This window comes from Lontra canadensis, unplaced genomic scaffold, assembly GCF_010015895.1.
Source record: "Lontra canadensis isolate GAN:19392208 unplaced genomic scaffold, GSC_riverotter_1.0 scaffold48, whole genome shotgun sequence".
Lineage (NCBI taxonomy): Eukaryota > Metazoa > Chordata > Mammalia > Carnivora > Mustelidae > Lontra > Lontra canadensis.
This window is the reverse complement of record NW_022631042.1, coordinates 6,018,017-6,044,121: the sequence shown is the minus strand read 5'-3', so window position 1 is coordinate 6,044,121 and position 26,105 is coordinate 6,018,017. Positions and strand designations below refer to the sequence as shown.

Sequence of the window (26,105 nt, the reverse complement as noted above, 5' to 3'; positions counted from 1 at the left end):
TGATAAAAAAAAAAATTTTACAACATAGGAGCCAAGAGCATACAATGAGGAAAAGGCAGTTTCTTAAAAAAATCGTGCTGGGAAAACTGGACCACTGTATTATACCATACACAAAAATGAACTTAAAATGGATCAAAGACTTAAAATTAAGACTCCAAACCATAAAACTCCTGAAAGAAAATAAGCAGTGGCTCTGTGACATTGGTCTTGGTGATGATGTTTTGGATCTAACATCAAAATTAAAGACAACAAAAGCAAAAAATATACAAGTAGGACCACATCAAACTGTAGAGCTTTTACACAGCAAAGGAAACCATCAACAAAATGAAAAGGCAACCTATGGAATGGGAGAAGATATTTGCAAATCATGTATCTGATAAGGATAGTGAAAACCTATCAAGAACTCCAGCTCAATAGTAAAACACTAAAATATGGCTAGAGGCTTTGAATAGACATTTTTCCAAAGAAGACATACAGATGGCCAGCAGGTCCATGAAGAGGGGCTTAAAATCACTAATCATCAGGGAAATGCAAATCAAAACCACAGCGAGCTATCACTTCACCTGTTAGAACAGGTATTATCAAAGAAACAAGTGTGGTGAGGATGTAGAGAAAAGGAAACCCTCTTGCACTGTTGGTGAGAATGTAAATTGGTACAGCCACTATGGTAAATAGTATAGAGAGTCCCACAAAAAATAAAAATTGGAATACGATCTGGCAATTCCACTCCTGGGAATATTTCCAAAAAGAATGAAAATATTTGCACCTCCACATCTGTTGCAGCATTCTTTACAAAAGCCAAGATATGGAAAGTGGAGGGAAAGCACTTAGTATCACAGGTGGGAGTTGGTGTATAGGGTCCTGCCTGGCATGTCGTGAGCCACAGATGTGGGAGAGAGGATCTCAGAATAGCTTTACCAAGCAGGCTGGGTAACAGGACCTTGAAGCCAAGCAAGTAATTTTGTTATTACTGCAAAAGAGAGTTAATTTTTTTTTTTCAGAAGGAACATTTTTGAGGTATATGTATATATATAAAATACATACACACGTGCACACTTAGCATAAATGTGAAGCTCACTGAATTTTAAAAAATGAAAATGCAGATATATTCACCATTTAGATCAAGATACTGAATATTACCAGGTCCCCAGAAACCCCGTCATGCTCCTCCCAGTCTTAAGCAATCACAACCCCCACCCTCCATACACACACACACACACACACACACACAAACACACGTAATTATGACTTTCATCATTTTTTATCAATTTTTATTGTTTTCCATCTTTTTCCAAACATGAGTTGAATTGTACAGTTATATACTCTCTGTGTCTGGCTTGTTCCATAATGTGTTTCTGGACCTCCTTCATGCTGTGCATAGCAATAGTACTTTATCAATTCTCATAACTGTCTGGAAGCTCATTGTGCAGCTTCACAATAGACTGACTTATTTGCCAGTCTACTGCTAATGAACCTGGGGGTTGTTTCCTAACCTTGAAGTTGGTTCTGCCATGAATAGTCTTTTACAGGTCTTCTGATGAACTTTGGCTGTGGCTCTGTCAAGGGCACACTGAGACCCTATGGCTGCCTCGTGGAGTATGCGTGTGATTGTCTTTAGATATGGACTACTTCCTCAGTGCTTGTACTCAGAAGTCTTTAAGCTCATGGCCATAAGCCTCCTTGTAGACCCATGTACAATTTTTGAATAAAGAAAAATGGGAAAAGCTAATTGATATGTATAGAGAAAAGGGAATAAAAAGTACTCATCAGCATTCAGCCAACATTCCTTGATCAACCACTAGTTAGAAAGCAAATGGCGTGCCACCGTCAGGGAGAGTTGGCTCGGTATTGGGATGGAGCTTATAAGGGAGAAGAAAGGGAGATCTGAGGCTTGAATCTGGCAGGGACAAAGACCCTGGGGAGCATGGAATACCATGCTTTTGATTATAGGGTTTCTTTGAAAGGCTGACTGACAGTCATGACAAAGTAATTAACATTGGGTATTTTTCATTTAGAAGAAATCATTTCTCTCATCCCAAAAGGAAAAATACAGGGACAGAATCCACATATTTTGTATGTGTGAAACAGACTTCAGTATTTGCAGGTCCATTTTGCTTAACCGTGCACTCATTTTAACTTTTTGCCTTGTGTTTTTCTTGCCTTTTCCCATCTCAGGCTCAAACACATATGAAGAGGCAGCCGCATATATTCAGTGTCAGTTTGAAGACCTCAATAAAAGAAAGGACACAAAGGAGATATACACCCACTTCACATGTGCCACAGATACTAAGAATGTGCAGTTTGTTTTTGATGCTGTAACAGATGTCATCATAAAAAATAATCTAAAAGATTGTGGTCTCTTCTAAGTTTTGCAGTTAATGGGGAAAAATGCATTTTCAAACCAAATGAGTGCTTATATGGGGATCTCTCTAAACTAGAGTCTTGCAGCAACACGGGAATGTAGTATACGGCAAATGCATCTGGGACCTGACCAAAGTTGTTCTGTTGTGTCTTTTTTTAACTGAAAGGAGCAGAAGGACCTTTCTTAAATGTGAGAAGTGGTCCTGCAGTATAAAACTAAGGGCAGTGTTAACGCTCGGCTCTAGTGTATTGATGATTTCTGCGTAAGTGTAAATATGCAAATGTATGTATACATGTATTTATAACTTTAGTTTTCCACACTACTTTTAGGCTTTAAGGGTGGCAACTTAAGATTCTAGCGTGATGGCTTTGGTAACATCAGAAATATTAGGTACTTTGTACTGAATGACAAACTATTACTTTGTTTGCCAGTTTTAAACAGCTTTATTTATGTTCCTGTCCTGTAAATTTTTAAGTACAGTAATTAAAAATAGGAAACATTGCAGTCCTTATCTTGATTATATGTATACTTATAATTCTAAAGTTATTTGTACAAACATTGCACAGACTATTTTAATAACATGATTTGTTCTTTAAATTCAATGTGTTTTACTGAAATGTTCTTCAGAGGATGACTATACCTGCCTTTGGATCAGTTATATAAACATTGTATGCATTTTAATTTTTCTTTTAAGAGTGCATGCTGATCTGATTCTACATTGAATTTGGTTTGAAAAACTAAAAATTTCAGATTTTTGAGGATATACTCTTAGACTTACTGTAAACACTTAATTTTTATTCAGTTGGTTTGTTTTCACTTTGAATTTTAATATTTGGATGGTATTCATGCATTTCCTTAAAGGTGATGCCCGATTAATTTTTATACACTTTAAATAACTACATTTTTATTTATAACTAAGTTTAGGTGGATTATCGAGAGCATTTTGTGGGTAAAAAATATGTCAGCATAATGAATTTTGAGACATTCATTTGTGTATTTCCTTTGGGAAATCCCTTGTACCTAGAACACATGATAGTTCCTTACTTGGAAGATAACAAGAAAGACCTTTGATTATTCTGCTGCTGATATAATGCAAGCTTTAAATTCATATGTATAACTAGTTTCAAATTTAATTATCACACTGTACTAAAATTACTTTTTTCCCTTAGACTATTCAGAGTTCCTCCACTTGCTTGAGTTAATCTTTTTAAATTATGCTATTATTTCTGAGACTGAAATGGGCAATTACACTTAGAAAATGAGTAGTAGTATTTAATAAAGTCAGTGACTGTATGTATCCTGAAATAAGTCTTACATGTCAGCTCGATATTGAATTTTGATAGCCTTTTCTTTTGATTCTTCACAATGTGTCTCTGTGACCTCATTTCAACAACATGAACAGCATTCCCTACGCTCCTTCTGTTTTGTGTCCTCATCTTGAAGAAGTCCTTCAGTAAGCTCTGTGGATAAATACTTTCTAAGTTGAGTTATGTGCTGTCATTTTGTTGGAGTATATTTCTTGACGTGTATGTGTATGTATGGGGGGGGGTAGCCACAGACTACATTTTCACCTATTCTATTTTGGGGATTCGTTTTTCTTCTTTGTAAAGAAATTTGAAGTTATCACACTTTTCTTAAATGTGTTAGTTTAGATTCTTTATGTGCCTTTCACAAAAGATATGTTCTCATTAATTTTACTGATGAAAGACCTGTAACATCCATATCGTGAAGCTATGTATGAGATTCACCTGTACTAAGAATAAATTTGAATCATGAGAAATACTGTTTAAAAAGCCACAAAGAAGCACATCTTGGTGACCATCATTGGTGAATTCCTGAACTTTATTCTCTGTAATTGTGTTACTAATAAATCCTAATAAATTTAAATTTTTAAAATTTTACAAACCTGTTGGCTAAACACATGTTTTGCATGAGGATTTAAGTATCTCTCTAGGAAGTCCATTTCTCCAGTATCTTTGCTATCTTTTTGCAATTTCATCTACTCCAGAAGCTTGAGTAAATTTTCGGGCCCTAAGTTTTCCTCATGAGAGGAAAGCAGGACTGCCTGCTTGATATCCCCTTCTGAGAATGTACTGCCTGCTCCAAGTCCATATGCACCAAACAATCTTCATCATCATTCTACCATTAAACTAGTTCTCACCTCCTGGTGTAGCCCACTCAGTACCATCATTTATTCAGTCCCTTAGTGGGGAACTTTTTAGCCACTTTTTAGCCCTCGTCTCCATCTCTAATAAGCCACCATCTTGCTCACAAGTCTACTTATCTAATGCCTCACTGGATTTTATTTTTTTCTTTATACTCTTTACATTCTTTACATTCCTACTGAATGCAGGTTTTTGCTTAACTTCCACAGGAAATGGCTTATTAAATTTCCTGCCTCCCATTTCTCCCTTCTCTAACCCAGGCCAGTTATCCCAATATAGAACTGCAGCTGTGTTATCGTCTGTGCATTGACCTGCATTGGCTCTGACCTGTCAGTAAAATCAAATTTAACTTAGCTTCCTATTCAGGGCTCTTCCATCATCTGAGCCCAGTTCATTACATTTCCACTCTTCTCTTACACTACATCTTAATAGTACTTTGTGCATAGCCTGGGTTTTCTTCCCTCAAGCATCTGTCTACATACAGTGTGATATATGCTTAAAACAATGTTCAGAACATGGGAAGTGTTCACTCATATCTGCTAATGTTATTTTTATTTATTAGGACTTTTGTTTGTGGTATCTTTTTTTAGACTCATCTGGCATCTTCTTTAATCTGCCTTTTTGAGAACTCCATGGTTCTAGTAGAGCTGCCAGTCCTCCGTGGCATAGACTCAAGCCTGACCAGTCCTAGTCTACTGTCACTAGGCATGTGACCCCAAATGAACCAGTTGTAGTCCCGGTTCTCATCCCTAAGTTTCTAAAAGCTGTTCTGGTTTCTAAAATTCCCTTCATTTCAGTACCCTTCTAAAAGACTACTTATATGCTTGATCTTACTCATCCGAATTCAATCACTTACTGAAAAAATCCTGAATAAAATGTGTATGTTCTTACCCGAATAGCAAAGTAACCATAAGACCAGAAAAGTCTCAGAGAGGTTAATTAGGCTTAAAAATAAGGTTAAAAGGCTCAGAGAGGTTGAGCAAGATCAAAGTTTCAAATCTGTGGTTTCTGACTTCATGTCTGTTATAGAACTCCTAAGAATGTGACCTTATTTCCAGAAAATGTATAAATAGTGTGCCCCCACTCTTGACCTTCTGAGTTTATCTGAACCACAACACTTTTTTAAATTAAAAATACACAAGATAGGGCAAACCTGGAGGCATCATGCTGCCTGATCCCGAACTATATTACAAAGTTAGAGTAATCAAAATAGTATGGTATTGACATAAAAATAGACACAGATCTGAGGAATAGACTAGAGAACTCAGAAACCCATGCATTTATGGTCAATTAGTTTACAAGAGAGGGGCTAATAACATACAATGAGGAAAGGACATTCCTCAATAAATGGTGTTGGGAAAACTGGACAGCCATATGTGAAAGAATGAAATGAAATGACCACTATCTTAAAACACACACACAAATTGAATGGATTGAAGACTTGGATATAAGACATGAGACCTGAAAACTCCTAAAGAAATATGGTTACCCCCTAACATTGGTCTTGGCAATGCATTTGGGATCTGAGGCCAAAATTAAAAGTCAACAAAAGCAAAAATACACAAGTAGGACTACAAACTGAAAAGATACTATGCCACAAAGGAAACAAAATGAAAAGGCAACCTAGGGAATGGGAGAATACATTCACAAATCCTATCTGGTAAGGGGTTAATATTGAAAAGATAGAACTCCTATAACTCAATAGTAAAAATCAAACAATCTTTGAAAAGGGCAGAGGATCTAAATAGACATTTTTCTAAAGAAAACTTACAGTTGGCCAACAAGTTCATGAATGTGCTCAGCATCAACAATGATCAGAAAAAAATGCAAATTAAAAAATCACAATAAGCTATTGCATCATACCTGTTAGAATGGCCATTATCAAAAAGACAAGAAATAATAAGAGTTGGTGGGAATGTGGGGAAAAAAGAGAAGACTTGTGCATTCCTGGTAGAGAATGTAAATTTGTGCAGCCACTATTGAGAACAGTATAGAAGTTCCTCCAAAAAATTAAAAAATAGAGCTATAACATCATCCAGCAATTTCACTTCTGAAGAAAACAAAGACAGTAATTAAAAAGATATATATATATCTCCCCATGTTCATTGCAGCATTATTTACAGTAGTAAAGATACGGAAACAATCTAAATGTCTAGCAACAGATGAGTGCATTAAGAAAATGTGTGTGTATATATATATGTGTGTGTGTGTATCTATATCCACATACATACACATAATGAATATTTTTCAGCCATAAAAAGAATGAAATCTAGCCATTTGCAACAACATGGATGGACCCTGAGAACACTATGCTAAGTAAAATAAGTCAGAGTAAAAGACCAAATACTATATGATCTCATTTATATGTTGAGTTAAAAAAAAAAAAAAAGGTAAAAAAGAAACTGGGGCCCCTCACTGGCTCAATCAGTTAAGCATCCAATTCTTCGTTTCAGCTCAGGTCATGATCTCGTGGGTTGTAGGATCCAGCCCTGCAGCGGGCTTCACCCTCAGCAGGGAGTCGGCTTGAGATTCTCTCCCTCCGCCCCTCCCCCTGCTTGTGCTCTCTCTCCCTTTCTCTGCCCCCCTCACCCCGCCTCTCAAATGAATAAGTAAACCTAAAAGAAAGGAAAGAAGGAGAGAAGAGGGGAGGGGAAGGGAGGAAATGAAAGGAAGAAAGGGAAGAAGGAAGAAAGGAAGGAAGAAAAGGGAGGGAGGGAGGGAGGAAGGAAGGAAGGAAGGGAGAAACAAAGAAGCTCACTGATACAGAGAAGAGATTGGTGGTTGCCAGAACAGGGTGGTGGGCAAAATGAGCAAAAAGTTAACAGGTACAAACTTCCAGCTACAAAATACGTCATGGAGAGAGAATGTACAGCATGACAATGATAATTAATATGGTATTGCATATTTGAAAGTCTGAGAGAGTAAATCTTTAAATTTCTCATCACAAGAAAAAATTTTGTAACTCTGTGAGGTGATAGATGTCAACTAAACTTATTGGGTGATCATTTCACAATATATACACAAATATCAAATTATATTGTATACCTGAAACTAATACTATATGTCAAATATATCTCAACAAAAACTTAAATATGATACCTGTTATATCTTATACCCAACCTACTTATGTTATCTTAACATCCATTAGATTTGAAGCTACTTAAGAGTATGAACAGTTTTAGATGTTTTACTTCATGTATGGTCTTCTGAACCAACCGTGATGCCTTGTGTAAATGAATTTAATTAATAACATCATCAATGTTATAGCTGTTACTATTTTCACTGCTCAGTGTGCTTTCTTAGAGGCCAGTAGAGAGGGGTGATGGGGGCCTAGGCTCTGGCATCCAGTCTGGCTTCAAATCCTGGCTCTATTTCTTATTCCTTGGGTAACCTTGGGCAATTTATTTAATCTTTTATCTATTCCCTTTTTATCACCTGAAAAAAATAGAGATTAACTAATCAGACCACTAATCTTAATGGTTGTCAGTATTTAATAATAAGTTCACAATGCATATGAAGCTCTTAGAAGTGAACCTGGCATGGGACAATCAATGTCCCTGTTATTTGATTATAAAGAATATTTAATTTGGCGGCACCTTTAAAAGCATAACCAGTGTTGACCAGTGGTTGTTGCTATGAGCCTTGGATGAAACGCCTCAGAAACAATATAACCACTGTGATTCTTCTTCATAGTTAAAACCTCTGAGTGTCTCACATGGATATTGATAGGAGGACTGAAAATGTATCTTTTTTTTAATTCAACTTCAGGATCCACGTCTTGTTTTCATGTAACCAAAAATACGAGAGATTTAGGTTATTTTAAAGTTGATTTAGGGAAGTTTGGGAAGTTTTTTTTTTCTTGTTAGTTGCTTTCCCAAATCCTATCTTAATAGTTAAAATGCCCTTCTATATCACGAGTTTTAGATTTCACAACGCCATTGGCCTGTTTCCCAGGCATTTTTCCTTTAACCAATACCGCTTGCTTTGGTGTCTGTTGTGATTTCTATTATTTACTTGGATTTTTTAGTTACATTAAAAGTTATGAAACACATTTCATCAAGTACAGAAACACCCAAATGTGCACAGGCAGGAAGCTGCTGGCAGCACACAGCAGGGCTGAAGAGGCCGGCCCTGGGACATGGGTGTTCCATATAATAAATCTTCTCAGGACTATTTTGAAGGACAGATCGTTCCAGCTTCCCTGATTTACTGGCTGTCTTCCTGAGCTCCATACCAACAGTGAGTGCAAACACTGCCATTGCCAAGAGACAGTTCTTTAAATTAAGAATGCATGGTTTCATTGATGAAAATGGAGACAGTAGTGTTGAGCAAGGCATGTACAGAAGATCAAGACTGATTTGATGACCATTTTAGCAGGTGGTAATGCCACTTTTAATAAAAAGAAGTGCTGTTTCCCTCTGAATTGCTTAGCACCTCACCTAAAAGAAATCAGAATAAGACAGACCAGGACTGTCGATAACCTAAGAATCAAGGCCAAAGCTCTTCCAACAGCAGTGTCTTTGAACAGATTCTTAAAATTAATTTTATTCCTGTATATGCTATATTCGTATTCTCTATCTTACCAGGATTTTCGTTTTAAAATTAGATCTGCAATTTTGGAGTTCATTTTTACTAACTCAAGAGATGTTTGTACAATTTCACTGTAAAGCTAGTCTTAAAGTAAGCCATTTGGAAGATTAGATATTACCTAGAATTTTGTTAGGCACTCTCGAATTTTAATTATTTTCTGTGCAACTCCTCAGTACAGTTTCAATCCTTTCCTTACTTTTGAAATAAAAATAGGTGTGAAATTAAAACTATTTCCAGACAACTCTATCCTTAATTTTTATTACACTAAATAGTACTGGGTTCCAGGTCATGATGGCAACATAGGAAGACCTTGAGCTCATCTTTCACAGACACACTGAATTTATAGCTACATATGGAACAATTTCCTCAAAATAAAACACAAAAATATAGAACAAAACAGTAAAACCCCAAAAACTAGCTGTGCAACTCCTAAACACTGAATGAATGAGGGGAAAATACCCCATACTCAAGTGGGTAGGAGAGATGAAGTCACAGTCTCACCATAAAACCCATTCCTAGCAGGTCTACCCACAACAAGGAAAAATCTCAAAACCCCATACTTCTTTGTGGAAAAACTAACCTGACATTGAGCACCACAACTTCTAACACCTGCATCTGAGTGATGAGCCCCCAAAACATCCAGCTCTGAAAGCCACAGGGGCTTGCATCCATGAAACCCACCAGACTATAGTGAATGGAGAACACACTTCTTAAAGGGCTCTCAAGTGCACAGACTCATCCACCTCAGTACCCAGTGCACAGACAGCTGACTGAAAAGTGCCCAGACTTTTCTGAAAGAGGCTTGTTTGTTTATCTTAAAGCGTCAGCCTAAGGGTAAGCATCTAAGTCAACATACATCTTACTGAATTGCTCTCTGGAGATGGAGGCCAGCAGGCGCCATCTTTGTGCCCTCCCTCTCCCTCCCTCCAGCTTGCTGTTGTCTCCGGCAAAGGAGTTTATACCCTCATCTGGTGCCCTGACTTTTATGGCTGCTGCCCAGGGAACAGCTCCAGAACACCTTGCTCTGGTGGCCAGGGGGCTTATGCTCATGCTTCACAGAGGAAGTGTTCTTAACTGGCTACTGCCCCTAGGGCACTGCACAAGGCCATAGACTGAGGCCCCCAGTACCTCTGTGAAAGAGCCCCCCAGTTCGTCATACCCACAGCCTGAGAGTCCGGCTAATAGAACACACATCTGAGGGCCAGCCGTAACCCTCTCCAGTGACCCTGAAGGGCTGGCACCGTCTCTGTGCAATCCCTCTGCTGTGCTCTTGAGTGACAGAGTCTTCTAGAAGGGAGCTTATACATGTGTCTGGTGTCCCAGTTTCTGTGACTGTCACCTGGGGTTACCCCTTGATTCCTTGTCTCTGGTAGCCCAACAGAGCTTGCTTTCATGGGTTTCATGGGAGTTAAAAAAAAAATGGAGAAAGCGTTCTCAGCTAGTTACCACTCTCAGGGCATGCCACCAACAGACTGAAACATAGTCTTTCTGGAAGTGCCTCTTTACTTTTCCTGGAGCTTTAGCCTAAGAGACAGGCTCCTAATATAGCACACTTCTAGGGCTCTACTGAGCTGCTCTCTAGGGAGACAGGGCAGTGGACTGGCCATCTTTGTATTCTCTTTCTGCCTCACTCCAGGTCATCAGTATTTCCTGGAAAGGAGCTTATCCAGTCATTTGGTGCCCTAACTTTTGCCACTGCCACCCAGAGGACACCTTTAGGACACCTGGCTGTGGTGGCCAATAAGACTTTGGACTTGTAGTCCCACAGAACTGTATATATTTTCACACTTTAAAAACTGCCGTCTGATTGAACTAATAAACTTGGTAAAATTGCAGGATACAAAATCATCATACAAAAGTCTGCATTTCTATACATTAATAACAAACTATGAGAATGAAATTAAGAAAACAATCCCATTTACAATTGCATCAAAAAGGATAAAATACCTAGGAATAAATTTAAGCAAAGAGGCCCACTGAACACTGTGACACTGATCAAACAAATTGAAGAAGACTCAAATAAATAGAAAGATTATCCAAAGTCATCTACAGATTCAGTGCAATCCCTATCAAAATACCAAAAGCATTTTTCACAGAAATAGAATGAACAATCCTAAAATTTGCATAAAACCACAAAAGACTCCAAATAGCCAAAGCAATCTTAAGAAAGAACAACAAAGCTGGAGGCATCATGCTGCCTAGTTTCCAACTACATTACAAAGCTACAGTAATCAAAACAGTGTGGTATTGACATGAAAATAGACAAACAGATCTGAGGAATAGAACAGGGAGCCCAGAAATAAACCCATACATGTATGGTCAATTAACATACAATAAAGGAAGCAAGAATATATGATGGAGAAAGGACAGTCTCTGTAATAGATGATGCTGGGAAAACTGGATAGCTACATGCAAAAAGGATAAAACTGAACCACCATTTTATACTATACACAAAAAGTAACTGAAAATGAATTAAAGACCTGAACATACGACTGAAACCATACAACCCCTAGAAGAAAACATAGGCAGTAAGTAACTTGACTTTGGCCTTAATGACTTTTTAGATCTGACACCAAGACTAAAGGCAACAAAAGCAGAGGTCGATAGGTAAGGCTACATCAAACTAAAAAACTCTGCACAGCAAAGGAAACCATCAACAAGACGAAAAGACAATCTACATAATGGGAGAAAATATTTGCAAATAAATAAAGAACTCCTACAGCTCAATAGCAAAAATGCAGTCCAATTAAACAAGTGGGCAGAGGTTCTGAATAGATATTTTCCTGAAGATGACATATAGATGGCCAACAGGTCTGAGAAAAGGTGCTCAACATCATTAATCATCAGGGAAATGCAAATCAAAACCATGATGGCTATTATCAAAAAGACAAAAAATAACAAGTGTTGATGGAAGAAACCTAAGCTTCTTCATGGATGAATGGAGAAAGAAAATGTGAATCCGTATTCTGTAGCCTGTGGAATGCGAACCATCCTGGCAGCAAATTCATTCATCTAATTTGTGCTGGACTCACTTTTTAGCACTCTACTAGAGAATAGCATAGGTTTTTTGTTTGTTTGTTTTTAATAAAAAAGATAAGTACCTGTCAATAGAAGTGACCATTTCTCAAGCAAGACAGTTTAAATTAATTAATTAATTAGTTTATTCTAATGAATAAAATATTTGTTCAGGCTTGGGCATACATTTTATTCCATTCTAAAATTCTCTATTACAGTAGAGTACCAATTAATTTTAACTGTGCATCTGTTCTTCAAAAGGAAACTTATCTAAAGTCTAATAATTAATGACTGAAGCTAGATGGGAAAACTTGGAGCCGCTATAACGGATCCTTTCTTCTAAGACCACCACCTTTAATCTTCTGCACCTAAGACTTCTAGGTGTAGATTTAAAACAATAGAGTTCCAAACGGAGTCCCTTGAAAAATTTTAGTAGTGTAATAAGATTCATTCAAGACCATAAACCTGTACATAGTTTCAAATATACTACAGATAACGTCTCCTCTAACATGTTAAGTATATATTAAAAATGCATACATACAATATCTACTCAGCGCCTGAAGTAACAGGCATTTACAGGGCATTACTGATGCTTTCATTTAGTCCTTAGAAGAGTCCTGCAAAGTTACTGATTAAAGTTCCATTTTTTCAGATAAGGAGACAAATGAAGAAAGATTAAGTATCTGGTAGAATGTTGACCACTTGTAAGGTGGCAGAAAAAGCTAAAATTCAGGGCCTCAGATCATTTGTTGACCTTGTTTTCAAAATGCAGTGGCATAAAGATGTTTTCCCTGAGTGCCACAGGTATAGAGCAACATATCTCCAATGCTGTTGCCTAAGCAGATGTTACTAAGTGTGCATGGTGCACACTATCACACCAATGGCAATGAAAAGTCTAGTGTGGAAAGGCAGGAAAAGAAGCCTAGCACGTTAATCCGTTGTTTTCCCAACACTGAATCTGTGCTAACGCAGCAGCTATGACCCATATGTGATTACAGAGCACGTGAAATATAGCTGGTCCAAACTGAGATGGGCAGCAGGAGCAACACACACACAGCTTATACAAAAAAGAATGCACATGTTAAACTAACATTTTGGATACAATGGGTTAAATGAAATGTATCTTTAGAATTCTACCTCTTCTTACATTGTTCATGAGGGTACTGGAATATATAAAATATTCAAGCATCTAGAATTATATTTCTACTTGAAAAGTAAAACACTTTTTTTCTTCCACAATTTGATTTGCATTCCATGGGAAAGTTCCCAACTTTTTAGAGAAGCATATACCATAGATAAAAAGCTTAGATGTGAAGACTATTCCAGTTCTGAAATGGTATGGGTTTGATGTAGTATGGCCTTTTACTGTGGGCGGAGGGGGGACTAGCTCATTCTCACTTCAAATATGTCAGCTGTAATAAAAGAGAGCAATACACACTTTAAAAATCCATACTCTAAAACTGAATTTTTAAATTAGCTCTGTTGTTATTTTTAGTTCCAATACATGGAGTAGAAGTAGACCCATCAGGGTACTGGAAAATTACTAAGCCCTGGTTTACAAACCCATCTCTTTACTGTTCTTTAGCCAAATCACAAGATTTGTTGCTGTTGTTGTTTTTTTTTAATGTTGTTATTGTGTTTTGTTTTTTAATATGTTTCAGTTCCCTTAGCCAAATTCCTTTCTTCCTCCACACCTCCTACAGAACTGGGCTGAGCACAGTCATGCATTAAAAAAGCTTCTGAACTTTTTTCAGAAAGAGATGCTGCCCTGGAGCTGCAGAGGAGGACAGGAATTTCATATTCTGCAGGACTTAAATCATAATAGCATATCAAATATTCCAGTGCCTTTGATGCATATTTTATTCTTTGATAAAGACAAAAGTCAGCAATAAGATAGCATCTGTTCTCAAAGTTTTAATAAAATCACATCTGTTTATCTATACAATTGAAACTTTAGATTCTCAAACTTCTCTCAGGATTTGAGCTCATTAGTTCAATAGCATCAATCTGAGAAAGGTTATTATACATATGTGCATATTTTAGCTACACTCCTCTTTAGAATATACATGTATAAGTCACCCCCTGAGAAATACCACAATTTTCTATGTGGCACAATATGCACCAAATAAAAGTTAACTGTATCAGAATATGTGAATAAGTTCATTTGTCATTAGCTGAAATCATCAAGACACTAGGCATTTTAGAACTATGTCTAGGTATATTTTTTAAGTTTTGGAAGAGCCCAAATGATTAAACCTTATTTAAGTTGCTCTAACAATTAGGAAGAAAAAAAACGCTATTTTTATATTAACTTAATTGTAGTTTGATTAAATCTTTATATATCCAATAAAGGCGTTAAGAGTCAAGTAAATTTATCTCCCTATTTTTATATCAAACAATATAACATTTAAAAGAATAAATTTTTTAATCAAATCATCATGCACACACGAATACAAGTTTTAACTTCATTCTGGTAATTCCATGTGTTTCTACGCTTTATGTCACTAAATCAGTAGAGTGAACTTACTTTTACTTAAATACACTGTGGTTCACATTGGAAGAAGTACTTTTCCACAAAGAAACAGCAGTATCAATCCTGAGATCTAATCTCTCAGACTAACTTCATCTTTTAGGCCTATTTTTTGTGGTTGCTACTGTTTGTCCATTTTTGTTTTTGCATAAGTGTGTGCATAATCAAAATCACAGTTACTCTGTTTACTAAGCAGCAAAGGACTTCACACACTTGGCTTGCAGTCCCAGCCCAGGGTTCTAGATCAACATGATTTTCTCAAATTTGGCAAAAGAGTTTATCTAATAGGCCTATTCCTTATTTTCTGAAGAAGTGTCATTTTTCTTGAACTTTGGGCAAAAAATGCCTTTTGTTTAGTTATTGTCAAGGGCAATTGAAAAGCATACATATGCACATATGTATAATAACCTTTCTCAGAATGCAATAACCAACGTTTGGATCTTGAGAGACTAAGTTCATATATACCAGGCCTGAGCTGTAGTCCCAGCCAGCAGCTCTGCTAATCTGCAGAGCCAAGAAAGTCATGCAGTCTGACCAGGAAATCTAACAAGATGCATGTCTGCCTGATTTGGGTCTTCAAATAAAGGTCTTGCTGGCCCTAGAGCTGAGTCATAGCCCAACCCACAGCTAAGTGTAGCTCCTGGAACTGGTTTACCAGAAAGTTTGGCCAAAAACATCCCAAACGTTATATAGCCCAACAATACTTGAGCAGAGTCCAGCAGGCAGACCTGATTGCCTACAGAGCAAATCCAGTGTCCCTGGTCATCCAGAGAACTTGGGGCACAGGTCAACTTGAGTCAAGACCACAAAGAGCCTTTCTGGCCTTGGAACCAGTTTTCCTACTCTGCCCAGTCAGGAAAAGTAATTTGTAGCCCCACTCATAGCCAAATATAGCTTTCAGCCCACTCAACCACTGAATGTCAATATTGCACACAGAAGCTGCAAAGTCCACCCAACATCCATGCTTACATGTGTACTTGGACAGAAAGCACAGACCAGGACTTTCCCCCAATTGCAAGCAAAACCAGTGGCCTCAATACCAGGGAATTCAGCACATAGTCTTGCCTGATTCAGTTTCCCAAACAAAGAGCCATGCAGGCCCTTGGGGGCCTGTTCTGCTGCCCCACCAGGGCAGGGAAGATAATTTGTATCCCCATCTATTATTCAGTATAATTCCCAATCCTGACCATCTACTAAGCCCGACCTAGAGAACCCAGGCCATTGTGGAGACTGTCCTACAGCCTTGCTTGGGCAGGGAACAAAGCCAGGAGTTTTATCCAACTCTTCTCAGCCAGCAGTAACCCTGCCTCCCCCACGTCAGAGCACAGTCAATGTCCTCACTTATAAATAGACACTGATAACAAGCTCCACCTCCCCAAGGGCTTTATAAGTGGACACATCCAGAAGCTTAAACTGAGCTGACTGGTGAAGAATGGTCTCTGCCATAGTGAATCTGTAAAGTCTGGATGAGGAGATGGCTTACTCAAATGAACTGATACAAACATAAGGAATCAAGGATCATGGAAAAGCACATAAACATGAAAATGCCAAAGCAAGTAATAAAGCTTCAATAACTAACCCTAAAGTAATGGAAATCTATGAACAATCAGACAAGGAATTCAAAATGATCTTAAAGAAGTTTAGTGAAGTATAAAAACACAAAGACAACGAAATGAAATTAGGAAAACAATGGATGAACAAAATGAGAAGTTCAAAACAAAATAGAAACCATCAAAGAAAAAGAAAGGAGCCAAACAGAAATCCTGGAGCTAAAAAGTAATGACTTAACTGAAGGACTGAAGAGAACTTCAAAAGGAGACTTGACCATGAAGAAGAAAGAATTGGTGACCTCAAAGACAGAACATTTGAAATTTTCCAGTTAGATGGTCAAAAAGAAAACAGAATGAAACAGAGTAAAGAAAGCTTACAGGACTTATAGGACACAATCCAAAAGAAACAATATCTGCATTATGGGAATTCTGGAAGGAAAAAGCATAAGAAAGAGACAAAAAGTATATTTAAAGCAATAATGGCTGAAAACTACTTGAACCTGGGAAGAGAAATGGACATCCAGATTCAGGAGGCCCAAAGAACCCCCAGTAGGTTGAATCTTAATAGGGCTACACCAAGACACAGTATAACTGAATTGTCAAAAGACAAAGAAAAGATTTTGAAAGCTGCAAGAAAGAGACAAGTCACATATAAGGGAATCTCCATAAGAGTATTGATGGATTTCTCAACAGAAACTATTAGGTCAGGAGAGAATGAGATGATATTTTTAAAAATTTAAAGGGGGAAAAAAACCCTCCTGTCAACTAAGAACTCTATAGCTGGCAAAGATGTTCTTCAGAAATGAAGGAAAGATAAACTTTCCTGAACAAACAAAAGCTGAGGGAGTTCATTACCAGTAAATCTGCCTTATAGAAGTGCTAAAGGGAATTCTTTGAGTAGAAATAAAAGGATACTGATTAACATCATAAAAATATAAGAAGGTAGCATAAATTCACTGGTATTAAGTATATAGTCATATTACATTGTACATTACGGTAATGGTGGTGCATAATTCACTATTATAACTCCAGTTTCAAAGTTGGAAAACAAATGTAAGAATAGTAATAACTACAATAATCTGTTACTGGATTCACAACATAAAAACATGAATACAGTAATGTCAATAACTTAAAAGGTAAGGGGGAAGAAATTTTAAAATATAAAGTTTAGGAATGCTATCTAAATTATCAGTTTAAAATAAAGTATTATAATTTTTTTTAAAGATTTTACTTATTTATTTGATAGAGAAAGACACCGAGAGAGGGAACAGAAGCACGGGGAGTGGGAAAAGCAGGCTTCCCACTGAGCAGGGAGCCTGATGCGAGGCTCGATCTCAGGACTCTGGGATCATGACCTGAGCCAAAGGCAGATGCTTAACGACTGAGTCACCCAGGTGCCCCGAAAGTATTATAAGATATGTTATATAAACCTCATGATAACCACAAGGCAAAAACCTGTAACAATTACACAAAAGAACATGAAAAATTAATTAAAACATACTGATACCCAAGAGACATGAAAACACACAAAAAAGCCAGCAGAACAAGAAATAAGAAACAACAAATCTACGACAGATCTAGAAAAGCCAGAAAACTCCTCTAGGATTCTGATGGATTCCTGTCTCACGTTGAGGTCTTTTATCCATTTTGAGTTTATCTTTGTGTACGGTGTAAGAGAATGGTCGAGTTTCATTCTTCTACATATAGCTGTCCAGTTTTCCCAGCACCATTTATTGAAGAAACTTTTTCCACTGTATATTTTTTCCTGCTTTGTCGAAGATTATTTGACCATAGAGTTGAGGGTCCATATCTGGGCTCTCTACTCTGTTCCACTGGTCTATGTGTCTGTTTTTATGACAGTACCATGCTGTCTTGGTGATCACAGCTTTGTAGTAAAACTTGAAATCAGGTAACATGATGCCCCCAGTTTTATTTTTGTTCTTCAACATTTCCTTAGCAATTCGGGGTCTCTTCTGATTCCATACAAATTTTTGGATTATTTGCTCCAGCTCTTTGAAAAATACCGGTGGAATTTTGATCGGAATGGGATTAAAAGTATAGATTGCTCTAGGCTGTATAGACATTTTAACAATGTTTATTCTTCCAATCCAAGAGCATGGAATGGTCTTCCATCTTTTTGTGTCTCCTTCAATTTCTTTCATGAGTGTTCTGTAGTTCCTCGAGTACAGATCCTTTACCTCTTTGGTTAGGTTTATTCCCAGGTATCTAATGGTTCTTGGTGCTATAGTAAATGGAGTCGATTCTCTAATTTCCCTTTCTGTATTCTCATTGTTAGTGTATAAGAAAGCCACTGATTTCTGTACATTGACTTTGTATCCTGCCACGTTGCTGAATTCTTGTATGAGTTCTAGTAGTTTGGGAGTGGAGTCTTTTGGGTTTTCCATATAAAGAATCATGTCATCTGTGAAGAGAGAGAGTTTGACTTCTTCATTGCCATTTGGATACCTTTTATTTCTCTTTGTTGTCTGATTGCTGTTCCTAGGACTTCTAATACTATGTTGAACAAGAGTGGTGAGAGTGGGCATCCTTGTCGTGTTCCTGATCTCAACGGGAAGGCTGCAAGCTTTTTCCATTGAGGATGATATTTGCTGTGGGTCTTTCATAGATTTTATGAAGTTCAGGAATGTTCCCTCCATCCCTATACTTTGAAGCTTTTTAATCAAGAATGGATGCTGGATTTTGTCAAATGGTTTTTCTGCATCAATTGAGAGGACCATGTGGTTCTTCTCTCTTCTCTTATTAATTTGTTCTATCACATTGATTGATTTGCGAATGTTGAACCATCCTTGTAGCCCAGGAATGAATCCCACCTGGTCATGGTGGATAATCTTTTTAATGTGATGTTGGACCCTGTTTGCTAGGATCTTGTTGAGAATCTTAGCATCCATATTAATCAGTGATATTGGTGTGAAATTCTCCTTTTTGGTAGGGTATTTGCCTGGCTTGGGGATCAGGGTAATGCTGGCTTCATAGAAAGAGTCTGGAAGTTTTCCTTCTTCAATTTTTTGAAACAGATTCGGAGAATAGGTGTTATTTCTTCTTTGAAAGTTTGGTAGAATTCCCCAGGGAATCCATCAGAAAACTATTAATAAAATGGCAATAGGAAGTCCTTAACCATCAACATTTACTTTAAATATAAATGGATTAAATTCTCTAGTCAAAAGACACAGAATGTTTGAATGGATAAAAAACAAGATCCAGTTATATGCTGCCTATGAGAGACCACTTTAGCCTGAAAGACACACAGACTTAGAGTGAGGGATCCTGATACTAAAGCCAGAAAATGACATCACTAGGAAGAAAAAACAAACTACAGTCCACTATCCCCAAGGAATACAGATGCAAAAATTATCAATAAAATACTAGCAGACCCAATTCAGTAGCACATTTAAAGAATTATTCATCATGATCTAATAGGATTTATCCCTGGGATACAAGGATTGTTCAACATAGACACATCAATCAATGGGATGCATCATTAATAGAATAAAAGAAAAGAATCATATGATTATTTCAGATGCAGAAAAGGCATCTGATAAAATTTAACATCAATTCATGATAAAAACTTTTAACAAATTAGGTATAAAATAAATGTGTTTCAACATAATAAAAGCTATATTTATAAGCCCACAGCTAATGTTATACTTAATGGTGAAAGGCTAGAATATTTTCTCTAAGATTAGGAATAAGACAAGAATCCCCACTCTCCATTCCCATCCAACATAGTACTGGAAATCCTATCCAGAGAAACTAGGCAAGGAAAGGAACTGGAAAAGAAGAAGTAAAACTGTATTTGTAGATGACATGATTTTATATATAAAAAATCCTAAAAGACTGCACCAAAAAACTGTTAGATTTAATCCACAAATTCCAAGTTGCAGGATACAAATTTAACATACAAAAAGTAGTAGCATTTTTATATACTAACACACTATTTGAAAAATAAGTGAAGAAAATAATCCCATTTATACTAGCATCAAGAGCTATAAAATACTTAGGAATAAATTTAACCACAAACATAAAAGTTTGCTACATGAAAACTATAGGACATTGATGAAAGAAATCAAAGAAGACACAAATAAATGGAAAGGAATCCTGTGTTCATAGATCAAACAGTATTAATTCTGTTAAAATGTCCATGTTACCCAAATCCATCTATGATTTAATGCAATCCCCCTCAAGATTACAGTGACATTTTTTACAGAAGTGGAAAAAAATAACCCTAAATTTTTTTCTGGAACTCCAAAGACCCCAAAGAGCCAAAACAATCCTGACAAAGAACAAAACAGGAGGTGTCACACTTCCTGATTTCAAGTTATAATATAAAACTACAGTAATCAAAATGTCATGTACTTGCATAAAAACAGACACTTATATCTGAGGAACAGAATGGAGCCTGGAAATAAACACATGCATATAAAGACTACTAATATAGGACAAGAGAGCCAAGAATACTCCATAAAAAATATAGTCTTGTCAATAAACTAGATATTCATATGTAAAAGAATAACTCGACTATCTTATATGACTCACAAAAATTAACTCAAAATGGATTGAAGACTTGAATATGAGATCTAGAACCATAAAACTTTCAGAAGAAAACATACAGTAAGCTCCTTGACATCAGTTGGCAAAGATTTTAATATGGCACAAGCAACAAAATAAAAAAAAAAAAATTAACGAGTGGGACTATAACAAACTAAAAAGTTTTTGCAAAGCAAAAATATCCATCAACAAAATGAAAATACAGCCTACCTAATGAGAAAACATATTTGCAAACCATGTAACTGACAGATGAGACCCAAAATATATCAAGAATTCATACAACTCATTAACCTCCCCCAATAATCCAATTAATAAATGGGCAAAGGACCTGAATAGACATTTTTTCAAAGATATGTAAATGATCAACAGGTACATGACAAGGTGCTCAACATTACTAATTATGAGGGAAAAACAAATTAAAACCATGACAAGATATCTTCTTACAGAAGTTAGAATGGCTATCTTCAAGAAGAAAAATGCTGGCAAAGATGTGACAAAAAGGTAACGTTGGTGCACTGCTGGTGGGACTGCAAATTTAACAAACACTATGAAAAACAATATGGAGTTTTCTCAACAATTAAGTATTGAACTACCATATGGTCCAGAAAGTCTACTTCTGGAAATATATCTGAAGAAAATGAAAACACTATGTGAAAGAAATGTCTGGAGCCCCATGTTCATAGCAGTATTATTTACAATACTCAAGACATGGAATCAATCTAAGCATCCACTGATGGGTGGATGGATAAAGACAATGCGGTTGGCAAGTGCACATACACATGTGTGCACGCACACACACCCCCGCCCCCCCGCAATGGTGTATTATTCAACCATAAAAAAGAAAGAAATCCTGCCATTTGTGACATAACCTTGAGGTTATGATTAGTGAAATAAGTTAGAGGGGGAAAAAAAAAGAGAAAGGCAAATACCATGTGATTTTGCTTACATGTAGAATCTTAAAAAAGAAAAACATTTGAAAAAGAGATCAAACTTGTTACTAGAGATGAGCAGGGAAGGGAAGGGGAATTAGATGTACATGGTCAAGAGGTAGAAACTTCCAATTAATTATAAGGATACATAATTACAGGGGTGCCTGGGTGGCTCAGTGGATTAAGCTTTTGCCTTTAGCTCAGGTCATGATCTCAGTTCATGATCTCCCCTCTCTGTCTGCCTCCTTGTGATCTGTCAAATAAATAAATAAAATCTTTAAAGAAAAAATAAGATACATAATTGCAGGGAATTTAATGTGCAACATAATGACTATAGTCAACACTACTGTATATTTGATAGCTGTTAAAAGAGCAGATCCTAGGAATTGTCATGGCAAAGAAAAAAAGTTTTAATTTAAAAAATATGGTAAATATGAAATGATGGATATTAACTAAACTTATTTTAAGTTGTTAATCATTTCACAATATAGGTAAATTGAATCATTATGAATCATTATGCTATATGCTTTTACAGTGCTGTATGTCACTTATGTATCTTAACTGGAAAATAAAAAATTCCTATGTTCCTTCTAGTGACTCCTATTTCCCCAAGTTAATTCTAATAATTTCAATTGACTTCTTAAAACATCAGGGGCAATATCTGTGTGGATAGCTATTTTAATTTGCCATAGAGGTTTTTTTTTTTTAAGATTTTATTTATTTATTTGAGAGAGAGACTGAGAGAGAGAGAGAATGCATGAGCAGGGTGAGGGACAGAGGGAGAAGCAGACTCCCTGCTGAGCAGGGAGCCTTACGTGGGGCTTGATCCTGGGACTCCAGGATCATGACCTGAGCTGAAGGCAGACACTAAACCGACTGAGCCACCCAGCAGCCCCATGCCATAGAGGTTTAGATAGAACACAAATTATTACATTGAAATTCTTTGTTGCCGAAACCCTTTTCTCTATTAACAATTAGAATTAGGGGTGTAATTGTGCCAAATTCTGTGTCCTTCACTTTTCAAATGACTACATATACTGTGTTGGTGAAAAGTCCTACTTGGGGAGTCAAGAGTGATAAAGAAGCCAGCCGTCTACAGCTGCCTCCTGGTTCTGCCATTTCCCACTGTGTGACCTTGAGCATATTACCTAGCTTCTCCCTGCCTCGATAATAGTTCTATAAACTGAGGATAACATCAGTGCCATCCTGCCTAGCTGTTGCCAGGGCTGACTTACCACATGTGATGTACACAGTGTGTCTAACACGTAGTGAGTATGCTGGGAGTTGTAGCTATTATAATGATCAGGATACCGAGGGTTATGATGCTGATAAATACATCACGGAGAACAGAGAAAGAGGAAAACTTCCCTTATCTCTGACAAAAGGACTGGGGGGCGGGGGTGCAGTAGTGGTGGGATAGACAAGTGCTTAACTAATTCAAAAGCAAACTGCCGTGAGAACTGTGGTGGGAATATAAGCTGGGTGACCACCTGTCCCAGGACAGTTCTAGTTTATCCCTCTTTTCCCAGCATAGTCATTAATTTCACCCATTGCACCTTCAGAATGGACCTATGGTCACTTGAAATAAAAGCATCCTGGCATGAGAGGCCAGGGGATGGACTTAAGGCCTCATGGAGGAAAGACTTTTGAACTGATCCATTACGAACAGTTAGAAAGGGGCGCCTGAGTGGCTCAGTGGGTTAGGGCCTCTGCCTTCAGCTCCCGTCGTGATGCCAGGGTTTCTGGGATCGAGCCCCCCATGGGGCTCTCTGCTCAGCAGGGAGCCTGCTTCCCTCTCTCTCTCTCTCTCTCTCTGCTTGCCTCTCTGCCTACTTGTGTTCTCTGTCAAATAAATAAAATCTTAAAAAAAAAAAAAAAAGTACAGTTAGAAAATGAAAGCCATTTCTCTGTTTCTTGCCAAGTGTCTCCTAAAAGGGACCTGGATAGGGGAAAGCTAAGTTTTCCTTGCATTTTCAGCAGAACAGAAAACAGGAAAAAAAAAAAAATTTCTAAACAAGACTGTACTGGTTTCCTTTTGCTGCAGAAAATTACCACCAAATTTTAGTGGGTTTAAGCAATACAAACTGCTCTACAGTTTTGGAGTCAGAAGTCTAACATCGGTCCGTGGGACTGCATGTCACTTGGAGGCTTTAGGGGACAATCTATTTGCTTACCTTTCAAGCTTTTGGAAAGTACCTGTGTTTCTTGCCTCACAGGCCCCTGCTCCCTGCAGCCCAACCTCTCCTCTCTGATCTTGGCCTCTATCTAAATATTTTGACCCTCCTGCCACCCTAAGGACCCTTATGACTACATCGGGCCCACCTGGGTAAACTAGGATACTCTCTCCTATGTGAAGATCTTTGACATGATCTCATCTGCAAAGTTCTGTACACTGTGTAACGTATCCACTGATTCCAGGGATTAGACCATAGACATCTTTGGGGAGCCATTATTCTGCCTACCGCAGAGACTTATTGTTTTCATTGCTTTGGTGGCAAGAGCATAGTACTTGGAGCCAAATATCATCCTATTAAAAATGAAAGGTTCAGTATTTTAGCAACCTCAGGCACATGGCTAAGTCATCTAACCACAATTTCCAAAACTAGAATTAGGAACTCATTTACTGAGAAAATAGAGCTCTAAACTTCAGTGTGACTTTTAGACTTATGTTTAAACTAGAAGAATACCAGTGTAGGAAATCATCATATGAGAATAATAGTGGAAAAGGCTTTTGAAGTGAATCCTTTTAAAACAGGAAGAAAAATGAGTAATAAATAATGATTAAGTTGACTGGATGTGTTCCTGACAGATGAAATTTAAGATTCTGAAAAAAAAAAAAAAAAAGAAAACATAGCTTATATTTAACAAAATTTAGATTGCTTTTCAACTGTGCTCTAATTTGTTGAACAAAGGGTAAAACAATATATACTTTTGGCATAGTACTTTTCCAAATAAGTAAAGAAGACAGAAGGGAGTTGGGAGAAATTGGAGGGGGAGACAAACCATGAGGGACTGTGGACTCTGAGAAACACACTGAGGGTTTTGGAGGGGGGGCGGCTGGGGGGTTGGGTGAGACTGGTGGTGGGTATTAAGGAGGGCATGGATTGCGTGGAGAACTGGGTGTGGAGCATAAACAATGAATCTTGGAACACTGAAAAAAAATTAAAAATTTAAAAAAGTTAAAAATAGAAAAAAAAGAGTCTGACTACCTTCATAGTTGGCTTTTACAGGATGATCTCAAAGAGGTATTCTGAAGGATACTAGAGGGCTTACCCTTTTCTCAAGCATCTCTCTTAATATTTCACCCCTGAATAATTCATTTTATCATTCTTATAATTATTTTTCTTTTTTAACATTTCTTATTCTGCCAGATCTTTTCTATATCAGATTTGATTATAGTATTTTTCCATCATTATTTTCATCAGTTGTGTTAATTCTCATATTCTCAGTGGCATCAGTAATTTGCCTTCACAGTGGATTTGAGTACATTTGCTAGAACTTTAGGTAATAAAAGGCAAAGACAATAATTAAAAGCCTGGATGGATGAAGGTGTTATTGTCCTATGATGCAATGTGCTCCTATTAACAGAAGGGAAATATTTGAGCAGGGACCAAGTAAATAAAAAGTTCTAAGTCAATTTTTTATGACGGGATGATTTTTTTCTTCTCTATGCAATAATTTTTACTTTTAATAGTTACTTGAGTAGAGTCATAATAATTTAAAAAATATATTGGGGACTAAAAAAATCACATTAAATTTGCCTTCAAATTGTATTCCTTATTTTACTGTTAAGTGTGTTTAAGAGATGGGATTACTTTCTAACCATTTATTTTTCTTACATATAAGCTCCATGAGGACAGTAGTTAGGTCTGTTTTTCACAAATGTGTTTCCAGCACTAAGATAGTACCTAATATAGAATAGACACTCATTCAGTACTGGGGGAGAAAGCTTGATGTAAGTTTTTTTTAAAGGTGATTATGTTGAGAAAATATTCACTAAACTGCAATATTTACCATAGAGAATTTGCTATCCACCTAGCAACAAAGAATACACTGTAGAAAGTAGGAGAATTCAATTAAAATATTTTATTACTAATATTTCATGTAGAAAATATTTAACTTCTTTTCCTTTTACTTTGAGAACAGTATTGGTCATAATTCCAACTCAGTATTTCCCATAATTTCTCCACAGGACATATTATTATTCAAGAAAGACAGGTAGAAAAGAAGGGATGTTTTTGGTCAAATTTGGAAATGAATAGCATACCAGATCCTCCCCTTAGAGTTTTAAAGACACTGATAAGTCCTGATGTAAGACACAACTTTACATTTGCTATACTTATCTAATAAGGAAGGCTCTGTTGCTCTCAAACACCTACAAGGACACAATGAGTATAT

At 37.0% G+C, this 26,105-nt stretch overlaps 1 protein-coding gene across 3 annotated transcripts in view; it reads left to right on the top strand.

Moving 5' to 3' along the window:
- GNAI1 (G protein subunit alpha i1) overlaps positions 1 to 4,263 on the top strand; it is an 82,051-nt gene extending 77,788 nt beyond the window's left edge. For all 3 annotated transcript variants that reach the window (XM_032873258.1, XM_032873259.1, XM_032873260.1), the window contains one exon: positions 2,176 to 4,263. In XM_032873258.1, the coding sequence (XP_032729149.1) occupies positions 2,176 to 2,366 (191 nt within the window). In that variant the 3' untranslated portion in view covers positions 2,367 to 4,263. The remainder of the gene's footprint in view (positions 1 to 2,175) is intronic.
- Positions 4,264 to 26,105: the final 21,842 nt, after the last annotated feature.